The sequence below is a fragment of the Gallus gallus genome, chromosome 5 (genome assembly GCF_016699485.2).
Source record: "Gallus gallus isolate bGalGal1 chromosome 5, bGalGal1.mat.broiler.GRCg7b, whole genome shotgun sequence".
NCBI classification, from domain to species: Eukaryota; Metazoa; Chordata; class Aves; order Galliformes; family Phasianidae; genus Gallus; species Gallus gallus.
Window position 1 is genome coordinate 58,519,570 of NC_052536.1, and position 14,574 is coordinate 58,534,143.

Here is a 14,574-nt window from a genome sequence, read left to right on the forward strand (position 1 = left end):
TGCGCCCTGGGGTGTCACTGCAACAGAGCAGCACTCTAAACAAGGTTTGAATCAATTGTAGCAGATGGGCATGATTTTAAACCTCACAATCTTCCCAGAGTTAAGCAGTACAGAGGCAGAGAGGCACACGGGGCTCTGGTTTTGCCCAGCACAGCTACTCACGCCTGCACAGAACCAGAGACAGGAACACACCTAAGATATATACTCACTGATATAAACGTGCCTTTATAGGCATGCAAAAATTTAAAGTGCTGCCTACAAATCTAAACTTATTTCATTTTGCTCTATTTACAGTTTTAAATGAAGATTTTCTTCTACAAACAACGCTCCATATGAGAAAATGGTGGTGACAACAGGCTGTCCTGGGGACACCGTTACTGTCTTGGAAGTGCCAAAGCTGACCTAAGAAAATTAATAAATAAAATTAATAAAGCTTTCATGCAAGAAACCTCTGTCAATGAAGACAAAATAATTAAAACATATTGCATTCTTTGTTTTCTGAAGCTTTGATGTCCCTGAACTGTGACAATTTGGTGTAGATACAACAAACCTCCAACTCATGTCTGAAAACTGGGCGTCAGTGCCTGTGAAGGGTCACCCTCTGCTCACTGCACAGCAGAGACAGCTGAGCTGGGCTGTCCCATTCCAGAAAGGGACAGCAGACAGACACATCACTACAAAAGCTTTGCAAAAGCAAGTCTGGCACTGCCCTTTGCTTGCAGTTTTCAGCATCTCCTTTGGGAGAGTTGTGGGAGGAGTCTGACAACGCACTTGGCAACCAATGACACTGCTCTATACGTTATTTTAAAGGTACCAGAAGTGAGTATAGCATGTCCTACAGCTATAAAGGCACTTGGGAACCTAAAACAGTCTTCTGGTACCAATGCATTTTCACTAAAGGAACTTAGAACACAGGTGTTTCAAAATGCCCGATTTGGTGGTGGACAGTGAAGTTCTCAATAAGATACCTGATTCTAAATCTTTTCACCACTGATTTATCTCTGGATTTCCTTCAGCTCTCTCTGTACCTGAATTGCCCCCTGAAGTTGTCTCTCTCTGACAGTGTGTTCTTAACCCAAACTTAGGAGCACAGACCCTAGAAAGAAATTAAGAATGCCATTGTTCTGTGATGGAGAAGCTTATCTTAGCTCTAAAAATCTATTTACAACTTGCCATTAATATACTTCCCAGCAAAGAGCACCACTACAATGTCTCTATTCTCTTCCTTGATTAGATTAGTTATTCAGTAAACTCCAGCAGCTTAGCAACAGATTCTGATGACCTAGAAAACTTCAACACTGTAAAAAGCAATATGAGTAGAACTGGAAGAAACAAATAACATAATGAACACTTGAAGACTTCAGGTACTCTCAAGTGATGTTGCACTGCTGTGTACGTATGTGCCTTTCATTACGTACAGGAATATAAGCTATATATAAAAGTTAGCAAATGAAACTATCACCTCCCAAATGGTTTTCATCCATGTTTGCTGAGCACTCTCCTCTTATCCTTTAATTCTTAGATTTTTTAATTAAAGCTTTTACAGAAAAGAAAAAGCCTCAAAACACACTTGTCTTAAAACGTGGAAATCATTTTTATGAGACGCCTTTAATGCATATACATGATTTATTTCAGCCTGAAGCAGAGGAGGCTCAGGGGATCTCCTCAATGCCCATAGGATGGAGCCAGGCTCTTGGAAGTGGTGCCCTCTGCCAGCAAAAGAGGCAATGGGCACAACGTGGAGCACAATATGTTCCCTCTGAATATGAGGAAGTATTTCAGTGCTGTGCAGGTGACAGCACACTGGCACAGCAGGTCTCTCTTTGGAGATGTCCAAAAGCCCCTGGCCATGCCCTGTGCATAGCTCTGGACGACCTGCTGGGGCAGGGTGAGACCAGAGGGACCTCTAGTTTTAACTATTCTATGATTCTGTGATGTTACAAACCTATTTCCAATTTCCATTGCATCCTGGAATAGTGCTAGCATTACTTTTAGTGACTTTGCACACTGACTCTCACTTCTTATTTTCCCTGACCACACAGAACGAGAGAGCTCACTATTTAAGTATTCTAACTGTGTATTACATACGTGTGCATGTTTTCAAACGTTAACACCTTACCTGTTCTTGTCTCATCACTTCTATCAATTCCATAACACTGATAAAATGGTAGCAGCGGTCGGAGTGGTCAACCATACTTGTAGGAAAAGGACGACTCTGCCAGATGCTCCACTCAGACAAGGACAGTTTATGAGCTGCCTCCTCTTCAGGCTTCTGCAGTTTAAGATTGGCAAGGACATTTTAGTCAAGAGATTGTTTAGCAAACCCAACGCCTACTGCTCTGCCAAGGACAATAACTACTCTGAACGCAGGGAAGAAGCTGAATATTATCACAAATGCTGAAGTCTGGTGGGAAATAAAAAAAATCACAGGCTTTGTGTTGCCAGAGCTGCTCACCAAGCACAGGTTGCTGTAAGCAGTGAAATGACACAGTAATTCCTGCTTTCTTCCCTGAGTGAAAGACAGTTTGTACAACTTCAGTTTTCCATCAGTAACAGTCGCGTAGTTACATAAACAAGGGAATGAGAGACGGTGACACAATGCCATCATGCACACAGCACCCTGCTAGAGCATCGCAGAAGCAGAAGAGAACTTACTGGAGTCCCCGTGATTTTTTTCCCCTGTTTTTAATAGACTCATTTCAAACATCTAATTCCTAAACTCTCATCTTCAAACACCTACAAGAAACTCTCAGAATTGCATTTTTAAGATAGGGTTCCATCAAACTCACAGTAACTTTGTTACTCAGTGTTTCCATTAGGCCAAATGTCAAAAAAGCATTACGTGGAGGTTAAACTCACTGATGTTTTGTCCAGGTTTTCTAAGGTCTCAAACCGAGTGTGAGGCAGCATTGGCTCCTTTACTCCATCATTTTCTTTGAGTCTGTACAATCTGTCCCATATTTCAAATTCCTCAGGTGACAGGGACCAATTCTCATGGCAGTGCATCTCCTTTGGATCTGAAAGGGAGGGAGAAACAAGGGGGGAAAATATTACATACTGTAAGAAAAGCAATATATAGAAGGAAAAAAAAAACACTTTGTATAGTACCAGTCAAAAGAAGATACCTCCTTTTTGCCACAAGCAAAATCAAATACAAAGAATCTGCTGTCAGAAACAAAACATCCATCCAGATATTTGTACCTGTTATAGTCATGGTCCCATCTATGGATTGTTCTGGGGAAGGCCTCCTAGAAGGAAACACTGGCAGATACAAGTGGAGAGACATTCATTCAAACACCAACTGGCCTTGCAGACAGTATAGCAAACAAGGAAAGCATCTGGCTTGAATTTGCAAATGCAATTCTCAGTGATTAGTAAATGTAACTGCAGGCACAAACTGCAAATAAGCCGTGCGGGGAGTGCTGTACCTTGTCTGTGTAAGTTACTCTTTGAATGCTGGAAAGCAACATTGTTTTGTTATGGCAAAAATATTTCTTAGTCATTTCTTGACTAGATCTCTACTCTATTTTAAACCATTCAGGACACGTAGATGAGCAAGAGGACAGAAACAGAAGTATTATGAAAATTTCTCAGGAAGAAGGAAAGGAAACAGAGCGCGTGTTAGCTGTGTAGATACTCATAGCACTAAGGGGAAGCATGGGGCATCTGTGAGCATCAATGCCAGATGAAAGCCAAGTTAGTGCTTGTGCTGCAGCTGACTGAAGACAAGGCCCTGGTACTGCCTGGCTCAGAGAAGGAAACCAAGTTACTGCGGCAGTGTGACAGCAAGCCTCAATGCAACCACTCCACACTTTGGCAGCTGCATGCAAAAAAAATGCTTGATCCCCCCCCACCCCCAGCAGCCCTCAGAGCAAATAGCAAAGGAACATAAGAAGCATTGCTGTTAAGGGCAGTTCATGTGTCTGGGCTGAAAGCAATCACATTAAGCTTGAAGAAAAATCATCAAGTTGATTTGACAACTGCCCTGAGACTGGATGTGGGAAGAAGAGGCAGCCAGCACCCTGTGCTGAGCTAACGCTGTGTAAGAGGAACCAGTCTGTACCTCTCAGTCCTCTCAAATTACTGTTGCCAAAGAACACATCTCCATGGAAGCACATGAGAATCAAAACCAGGTCCCTGAAAGTTCTGAGCACAAGCCAGTCGAGTCTTTCACAGCTGGAAAAGATCTAACCAACAATGACATCTTTAAGACCATGGTTAAAAAACTCAGCAAGAAAACCCAGAAGATTATTACTGCTACTAGAATATTTTTGACCCAAGCCTAGGAGATGTTAAACTCATCTGTAACTACCATACAGTTCAGGGACCCAATTCAGGGAGGAATAGAGACCTGTAGGAAACGAAAATCAAGAAGCACTTATCAGAAAAGCCTATCTTACATCCTTCTGCTATTTATAAGAACAGTTCAGTGTTAGGTTTGCTTGAGCAGTAACCATCCAGCACCCACACACCAAAACGTTACTTCAGCCTTGAATCAGGGTGTAGCTCTGGACATTGTTGCCTGGGCAAGGAATAAAGGAAAGGCCATGAAGAGTCCCATTTGGAGCCTAACACCCCTGGCCAGTCCAAAGGGACTTCCACTGCCTTGCTTCAGACACGTCTTCACATCCAAGAAGAGAGCTGCCTGCCAAGGAACCAAGGAGGCACTTCCAAACAGCAAGTTGCTACAAGGGAAAAAGCAGGCAAAAACCTTCTGAGGCAAACAGATCTGGTTTGGGATAGCTCTGGCTGCTCCTGAAGATGGTTATCAAAACAGTGTACCAGAACCCTCTGTAAGAGCTCAGGTGATGAACGTGCCATTAAAGGAACATTAAAGGACACATAACAGACACATTAAAGGAAGCAACAGAACAACAGATGACTTCAGTTTTCCTGTTACAGATCCAGAGGACGACTTGTTCTGACAAAGCTAGAGGATCCTGTGATACCATCTGCCAAAGTAGTGCACGGGGATCCTACTGTCCCTAGGTTGCATAGGCAGGAAGGCCTCCAATAGCTTGCAACATTCAGTAGCAGCTACTTTCCAAAGCTCTGTGCCCAGTAACTGAGCTATTACGTTTCTGTTCCTGAGCAGAACAAACTTTTTTGTACTCTGCACATGACAAACCACAACAGGCCTCTGTGAGAGGGGAGAACGGAAAGGAATCCCCTTGGCTCGCAGAGAGCAAAGATTAATGCCTGAGTTACAGGCTGCTCCACTCTTCCCTTCTCCAGAACCAATGATTCCATACAGCATGGAGAAATGCCCCAACCGTCTGACCCGAACACTTGGACACCTCAGGCTAAGGGAGGAAAGCAGGAGCTGAGGCTGGCATTCAGTTTCTCCTATAAAGCAGAGCTGCTGTCATACAGGAAAGTAATGTGAAGCAGATTGAAGGTTTGCCACAGACAAATCTGAACACCAGATGAACCCCAAGAACAAGTGAAAAGCAAGGAGGGATAAATGAGAACATACACAACTTGTTCATTACAGCTTCCACCTTCAACTTTTCAGCATGGAAGGAAACACTTGGATAAGAATGAGAAGAGAATGAGAAGATGCAAAAATTAAAGAACTTTCTCTTCTTTCTGAGATTTGCCTTGAATATGGTTTGAATTGGCAGCAGGCACTGCTTCATACAGTAACGAAGGGGACTGGAACACAAAGCTGGTGCTCAATATGAAGAAAACATCAGTAATTTACACTGCTGTAGCACTTGTTTGCAAGACAGGCAGTCAATCCCATCCACCCTCAGCCAGGCACAGATCACCACCTACACGACGTACTTCAGCTGTGGCTGCTGCTAACCTACTTTGCACAAAAGGAACCTGGTAATTATTGCAGCCTGCTGAGTGCTCTTCCCTCAGCAGGAACCACGTTCAGCCAATTATCTGCTCTGTGCACCTTGTGCCTCTCCGTCCTATTTTCTAGGACAGACGTACAGATTTTCTACAATGATTAATTCCACACTTGCTCTGCTCTTTGTTCTTCTAAGTCATATCTTCTTATACCACCGTTGCTTTTCCTTACCGGGTGCTGGGTTGTGTGCAAAGCCCAGATAAGCACGCCTCACAGAGGCATGGAAAAAAGAGATCAGGAGGAGCATCACAGCTGTGCCGTGGCTGTGTCTGCAGCACAGGCAGACTCACAGAGAGGTTAGGCTGAGGATGGTACATACAGGCTGATGTACTGATACTAATCCTTCTCCTTCACATTTCTCCCACGAAGGATGCTGAAAGGGGAAACTGTTTTGCAGCCAAAGAGGAAATTGATCATTTCTGCATGATTTTGTAGCTTGCTTCCCCGTATCTATGCTCAGGCTTCTTGATAATAACAAGTTCTGTGTTCAGAAGAGTTTAAAAACCACTAACCTTTAAGTCTAACTGCTTGGATACTGAAAAATAAAGCTTCTCAAGTCTTTCAGGAGCTTTTCCCTTCAGAGCATTTGCTGTTGGTCTTTAAAGTACCAAAAGCACTTAATAAAAGAGACTGTGAATGATTTCCAAGTATTTGTAACATTCAGCCTTTTCATCCTGTCTTATAATCTCATCCCAGTGCCATATCAGTGAACCACCTGAGGAGCCATTTCTCTTTTTAAAACTCATTTTTCCTCCACAAGTATTTGCAATTATAAAGCACAAAAGAAATTATGGAATGGCTGAAGTTGGAAGGGACCTCTGGGGGTCCAAGCATCCTATTCTTGCTTTCTCCTTCTCGTCTCTTAACATTCTCTAGTTTTCAAGCACTTCTGTTTCACTGTAATTTCCATCAGTATAAAAGATCTATTTCCTGTATTAATAGAAGCATCAAGCCTACATGCTACAGCACCAACCCAAATCCAGTACAGAATTATCACTAAACACTTAGTGGCCAGCATGCCAGCTGACACAGGCATATCAGAAGCCTTCAGCAGACATTAACATTTGCCTCTTCTTTTTGTAGCTCAAGTTTCTGACCCTCAGCCATTGCCTCTATGGGAAGCTCTACAGAGAAGGATGAAACAAAGGTCTGATCTGAAGGACAGACCTTTAAAGGCAGAACTGTGATGTGAGGATGTTAAAGGAAAAGAAGGCAGCGTCAAAGCAGAATAACACAGCTGAAAGGTTACAGCTGCCAGAAGGGCACTCCTGCTGGAGACCCAAACTCACGTGAGCAGGCACTTTTCATATGCTGTAAGATAACAACATGATATAGCAGCTTGCGGAGTGCTTAGAGAAAACACCATAATCCTCTTACCAGTGACACAGGAGAAGAGAGCAGATTTATGGTGGAGAGAACTAGGTCTCCCTTTGGGAAGCCTTCCTGAATCGTTTGGTTTGTATTTTTCCGCAGTAATAAACATTCGGTGCAACTCTGGATTGATGCCTTCTGGAATCATCCGTGGGCTGTGCTGGTAAAAATGAAGCATTTTGTTTCCTGAAATAGCTTTCTGGATGCTCCTTCTGTTGGACTGGCTTTGATTGTAAGTCTGCAAGAGAAAGGAAAAGTCACATGTTGCTGAAATGCACAGGGCTTGATCAAAAGCAAAAGAACACCTGAGAGTCTGTGAGGTCTTCCACGGAATAGCAGGGGCTGGAAGGGCTCTCTGGAGATCAGCTATCCCAGCCCCTGTCACAGCAGGTTGCACACGTGGGCATAAAGCTAATATGCTTGAATATCCCCAGAGAAGACTCCACAGCCCCTCTGAACAGCCTGCTCAGTGCTCTGCCACAGGACAGAACTTCTCCCTTCTGTATGGAACTCCCCATGTTTTGGAACGTACTGTAATGAATTTCTATCACCAGCTTAGCTTTTTTGCCCCTCAAACACACGTAAAACAAATCATGATGGCCAGTTAGGTCAGCAAAATGGTGTGCTCAAGTTCTTGACCCACAGGTTCAGGGCTGGCAGCGTGCATCCACACCATGGGAACCACAGCTCAGGAGCAACAGGATTTGATGAAAACAATAAAGCAGTACAGTTGTACAGACAGTCTGATAATGGTTCATTAAAAATAGCTTGCAAATCCTTTTATTTCCCCTTTTTTTTTTTTTAAAGCTTCCATCATAACATACGTACGTCAAATGAAATTTGAATTATCATCTCTTTGTGCCTATGCAAGACATGCAGAGCAAACAGAGTAAAAACCTAAGAGGTACCAAAGAACAGTGACTGTTCTTTACGTTGCAGACATGCCTTAACACTCCTCATTACAAATCAGGCAAAATACAAACACAGCATGCAGCCCTTTACGTTCTGTCAGTCTGCCAGAAGTAGGCACAACGCTTGGAAGAGACACAGCCCTTGCCTGGAGGAATTTGCAATCTGCAATAGATACAGGGATGATGTAAATTGGATTACATCAGAATGAAAGGAGGTCAAGCAAATTAAGGTATGAAGTTATTAGTTAATATCATACGTGCTTCAAGTCCTTTTAATTATACTTCCTTTCATTGTGCAATAGAGAAACCAAGATGAGAATGAAGAAACCAAGGCATGAATCCAGTCCCCACGGCACATCTCTTGCCCCAATACACTGCCCTGAGTCTCTGCTCCAGAGCACTGCTGGAGGCAGGGCAGCAGCAACGCTCTTGTGACAGCTGAAGTTGGAAACCAGGGCTCAAAGGGATGGACACAAGGAGACACTCCCTGAATACAGCTGGAAGGCATTAATGGTGAGCTTCATTAAACTGCCCACAGACATTTCTGTTAAATGCTGGGATCCCAGCATAGGTTAAAAAAGTCATTTTATGGAACAAAATTTGAGCAAGATTTTTGAATAACACAGTAGAACTCCATAGAAATACAACTGCTTAAAGGAAATGTCAAGGAATTTAAGGGACTATCTCAATATCCCATTAGAGAGTGGAACCTTCAGTCTTTGTAAGCAGCATAAGAAAATATCTCTTTACAAATACCATTCACCTCCATTTTAAACTCTCTTCCCTTCAAATAAGCTTCCTCCCCCCCTCACTCCCCCCAGACAGGATTCTTCTGACCAGTTCAATTCCAGCTACCTCCAAATTTAAATCAGAGGCACAATGTTGATAGGAATAAATCAAATATTAGTAAGACTCTGAAACTTGGGGTTTGCAATTAGCTCACACAGATCTCAAAGTTCACAGACATGAAACCCAACCCACCTGAGAACCAGCCTAGCAAGTAAACAAAACCAAACCCAACAAAGAACAAAATCCATTTTCAGCCAGAACAGTGATAGGGCCTACAAATGCCTGGCATTCAAGATGGTGTTGCAAGATGAAAATGTGGAAGTGCAGCTTCATATTACACTGCAACCAATCTAACCAAAGAGAGCTGTCCCAGGGATCGCCAGGCTTCCTCCCACCTAAGCATTACTGTGCCATCTTGGGTGCTAAGCCCGTGGTCATGCAGCTGCGGGCTGACCCTGGTCAGGCTGCTGGTACAGCTGAAGATCAGTTCCCAGCTCCCAGCTTAGCTGTCCCCGGTACATTTGTTTCCCAAGGGGCAGCCAGCACTCAGAGAAGATTAATTATACTCAGAGTTGAGTGCTGAGATTCAAGAATTTAGCAAAAGTAGATTTCCACTTAAGCTGATCCCTTCAGACCTCATACGCAAGCTGCTGCCACTAAGCACTGCTGCGAGAGCGCGGTGCGTCAGCAGCTCAGAGCGAGGCACTTCCAGCCCCAGCTCTCAGCACTGCACTCCCATCTCCTCCAGTCTGTTCTGTAACCTTGGCAAAAAACAAACCAACCCTGTGCTTTCTGCATCCCAGCCCATCACTTACAAACGAAGCGCTTTTAACAACAAAGGCTTAGAATCACACAATCGTTAAGGTTGGGAACAGCTCCAAGATCCCCACGCACAACCCCAGCCCACCCCACCGTGCCCACTGCCCACATCCCTCAGTGCCACATCTCCACTGAACACCTCCAGGGATGGCGACCCCACCACTCCTGGGCAGCTGTGCCACTGCAGCACTACTCTTACAGAGAAGAAATCCTTCCTAACATCCAACCTGAAAGCCAAAGTTCTTCGCACCGAGAAAGCACGCACATTTTCTGATGTACACCGTAGGCTATGATACCTTCCAGCATGGTCAAACAAGACATTGCTGAGAGCGCTCCCACATGCCCCAACTCCCACCACAAGCACTCCGTTTCAATGCAAAGGCCCCTCACGCCTCGCAGTGAGGAGGAAGCTCACACCCACCCGCTCCTCGCGCCCCTCGGCGAGGATGACGACGACCCGGCCCTGCCGCTGCCGCCCCGTGCGGCCCATGCGCTGCACCAGCCGGATTGGGCTCTTCTGGGCATCAAAGCAGATGATGAGATCGACTTCCCCAATGTCCAAACCTTCTTCTCCGACACACGTGGACACCAGGGTGTTATAGCCACCCTCACGAAAGCGTTTCACCACCTGAAGAAAGGAAGGGATCTAAGAAGTTAGCCTGAAAGCCCCTTCTGCACGCTGCCAGCTACAGCCAGACTGTGAAAGAGAAATACATTTATATTTCAATCCTACAAAACTCAGTCAGTCTTTCCAAATTTGTGAATTCCTTCATTGTGATCAAATGCCACACACTAATATTATCAATGCGGCCCCTCAATCCTAAAACACAGGACATAAAGAGCCCCTTATTCTGACTCTAACCATGGTATTTCTCCACAATTCATCTTCCCAGCTTTACAATTCATGTTTTTTTAAACTTTGCTACATCAAAAGTTAAGGCTATACCTTATTTTCGTATCTACAAGGAAAAAAAAAATCCCCAAAGCAAGCAAATATTTATGTTTGATTTTAGAATGGCCTGGGTTGCAAAGGAGCACAATGCTCATCCAGTTCCAACCCCCTGCTATGTGCAGGGTCGCCAACCAGCAGCCCAGGCTGCCCAGAGCCACATCCAGCCTGGCCTTGAATGCCTGCAGGGATGGGGCATCCACAGCCTCCTTGGGCAACCTGTTCAGTGCGTCACCACCCTCTGGGGGAAAAACTTCCTCCTCATCTCCAACCTAAACCTCCCCTGTCTCAGTTTAACACCATTCCCCCTTGTCCTATCACCATCCACATTGTAAACAGCCATGTACATTCTGTTTAGTGAGTGACGTTTTGGATAACCTGAAAGCAATTGAACCACGTAGGGATTTGCCAATGACAATGAAGTCTCAGACATCACCACACAATCCATATTAATAATCATATTTTCCTTTATACAATTAATATTCCTTATAAATACTTCCAACTGCAAATCTCAGCTGTTCACCTCAAGCTGCTCCTTTTGTGTGAAGCCCTTTGTGCTCTTTCCTGTGGAGTGCCCAACAAAAGTCATCACTCTGACAACCGGGCTGAACCGGGACAGCATTTCAGCAATTTCTTGTACACTGTCCCGAAATGATGAGAAGATCATCACCCTGGTGTCCACACATGTGCCTCCGGACGTGGTTTGATCTGTTTAATTAAAAAAAGACAGAAAAATACTTCTATACATGATACAAAAACAACGATCCCCCCCAAAACAGAGGACATCTCACAGGTTACGCACTCACAGCTCTCACCTGATCTAAGTTAGAAGACAGAGCTCACATGTGGAGCATTCTGATTTTTTCAAAGAAATTTCCTTTCAACAAAATTATTTTTAAAATAACTAAAAAAACAATTACATTTTTTTTAAAAAATAATAACAGTGGAGAAAACGGTTCATGATGAGCCCTTCAGCCTCGTTGGACTAACCTGAAATTCCCAGACAGCACTCCTAGGAACACCTGCTCAAACAGCGCCTCTCTGGAATCAAAGCAGCATTCCAATTTTGGACAAGGTGCACCAAGTGCAGTGAGCAGGGCGCATGGCCGGGGTCACGTTATTAATGCTACTTTGGAAAGCTCAATTTGGTGGCAAGTATCTTGAAATAACATTAAAGATTCCTTTTTCTGGGAGCATACAACATGACTTTAAGACGTCACGGAAGCGTGCAGAGCAAAACAAAGTCAGCTGGACATAGCAATGAACAGCAGCACAGCACTGGTCCAGCACAGAGCGTGGTGCAGTGCAAGGGATGTGTAACAGCTCTCTGTGACTTACTGCCCCAAACCACATCTCCTCTACAGCACAGGAACCCCACAGCAGCAGAAAGGTTCAAAACCTTCCCCTGCTCCCTTACTCTGTTGCTTCTGCCATCACAGTTGTATCTCCCAGTTCAATGGCAAAGATAACCACTGCTTCAAAGCAAAGGCAAAAAGACCTGCACCTGTACTGGGTTTCTTAGCAAGGTGCCTTTAATCAAAAGCATATTCTTAATGCTACACAGAGACAAAACTTGCCTTCTAGACTCTGCACTTTTAAATACTTTATTTTAAAACACATTGGGGTACCTTCCAGAGCACAAGTCTCAGCAGCAACACAACAACAGCATCTTTCCTACTGTGATGTGGTCAAAGTTGTCTCCCTTCAAAGAACTTTAACTGCATTACAATGCTCTATTAGAGTTCATCCAATCTCTTATGAATATCCATCAACAGACCAGGTAGTTCACACTGACACAATCCAGAGCACAGTGTTGTAGCCAATTAATTTCCTTAGCACAGTACCCACTGGCACATCCTGCCTACAAGAGATACCTGAGCAAATGAAATCAGTAGGCTCTTCTGTTCATTTCTGTCAACACCTCCAACTGTTCACTCCTTTTCCTTTGAGCTGCTGGCACTTACCAGAACATCCCATCTTCCGGGACTTGAAGTGCTCTATTACTATTTCCTCCAATTTCTTTAATTTTGGATGACTGTAAATAAATTCCTTTTTATTTTCAGACACTAAAAAAAAAGACAGAAAGCAATTAGAGATACAAATGAAACTGCCACAACTATAAAGACTCAGTTAAGTTCATTTTCTCCTGTGACAGCTGTCCAGTGTCAGGCATACAGACTCCCATTGCCTACACTCACTGCATTCTCCTAAACAAAAACTGCCATGAACTACTTCCAGGAGCATGTTTGTTAAATCCAGTTTCTTAAAGCATGCTGTTATTCTGTCACAGTCACGCTGTAAAAGCTATACAGTCAAATAATAATATTTTAACCTTTCATTTTAAATCGAATTAAAAACTTCAAGCACAGAACTCATTAGAAGGTGGTTGAACCCACTGAGAGATGGGAAACACCCTGAGGAGTCTGAGGAAAGTGATCTCAAATAAAGAACACTATAGCCAGGTGTATCAAAACGTATAGCCTCCTGCATCTACAAACTGTGCAGAAATACTCAGAGTTTCTTTTACACAGAAAGTAAACATCCTGTCCCTGAAGGGGAAATACTGACCTGTTCTACTCTTGTGAAGATTTCCATTTGCTGAAGTCTGACACGTGTCTGAAAACATGTCTGTCAGCTGCTGGTACAGCCTCATGAAGTCCTCATTGCGACCAAGCTCATTCTTTGTACGAGTTAATCCTGTGTAGAAGACATTCAAACACCTCAGCATTCAGTCTCCAGAGCGAATCTCACTTCTGCAGTCCAAAAGATAAACTTCTCAAAAGCAGTGAATTCCTTTCAAGAGCTAAACGGCCTGAGTTAGCTTAGGAAATGCAGCAAACATCATTTAGAGTTGGTATGTTCCCAGGGGAGATGCCACTGGAGAACTGAAGGATGAAAACTGTAGGACCAGGAGCCTGGGGTCCCCGGGCAGACTGGAAACTTCTGCCTCAACCATTCAGCAGGAGGAAAGCCGACCAGAAATGCTGTGCCTTTTTTAACCAATTGACAAAAAAGAAACCCAGTTTGAAACTCAAGCTAACAAAGCAACAAGTATCTGGGACGGCTTTCTGACAGTGCAGAAAAGAATGCTGCTGTACTCAAATCAGAAAGCAAAGGTACCAAATCCAGCACAGAAGAACTAGTCACTAAAAATATTTTCCCTCTGTCACCTTTTAACAGCAGACATGAATTTGAGGGGTCCGAGAATTGAGGAAGCACATGAAATGCTCTCCAGCACTAACAAGAGCTCTGTACCATCAGAGAACAATCTGAAATCAATTGTAAAAAGGTCAGAAGCACAAAATTCACAACAACATGTATTAGCACACGCACCCCATAAATACGGGTCCTACAGACATCCCATTGTCTGTGACGTGCAGTGCACACACTTGGTTCAGACACAGGACAAAGCAGCGCCGTTTCAAATAAGCAGCGCTTTGGGCAAAGCGCTTTGTCTAAGCTGTCCCAAGTTCCATGGCCAGATGACACACATGCAAATGAGAACGAAGCAAGAGACCACAGAGCCTCACCACGGACCATTCTGCATGGCTGAACCCATCCCCTCCCTGACACAAACTGCAGTTTGACGCTGCCAAGTGGAAACTTCTCCCCTCAGCAAAGGTGTCAGTGCCAACCCAGCTGCAGCTTCACACCTCCCTTTGTGAGACCCTGCACAGCTGGCATAGACATTCTAGTGTGATGTACCCACATTTGTAATCTTCCAGCAAAGGTGCTTAAATCATGCATACACTTTAAGTACATTGCTATGGGGGGAGCTCAATATTGGAGGAATTGCTTTACCAAGCTATTTCTTGGTTCAGGTTGTTTAGCACTTGATCTCTGTCTGCCTGAGATATCACTGCCACTCAGTTTGT

General features: G+C 44.0%; 1 protein-coding gene across 1 annotated transcript in view; it reads right to left on the reverse strand.

The window, feature by feature from the left end:
* FANCM (Fanconi anemia complementation group M) overlaps positions 1-14,574 on the reverse strand; it is a 59,530-nt gene that overhangs the window by 21,223 nt on the left and 23,733 nt on the right. The window contains 7 exon segments of the mRNA NM_001397001.1: positions 2,120-2,272; positions 2,860-3,017; positions 7,238-7,469; positions 10,172-10,378; positions 11,223-11,407; positions 12,664-12,765; positions 13,268-13,396. Of these exon segments, the coding sequence (NP_001383930.1) occupies positions 2,120-2,272; positions 2,860-3,017; positions 7,238-7,469; positions 10,172-10,378; positions 11,223-11,407; positions 12,664-12,765; positions 13,268-13,396 (1,166 nt within the window).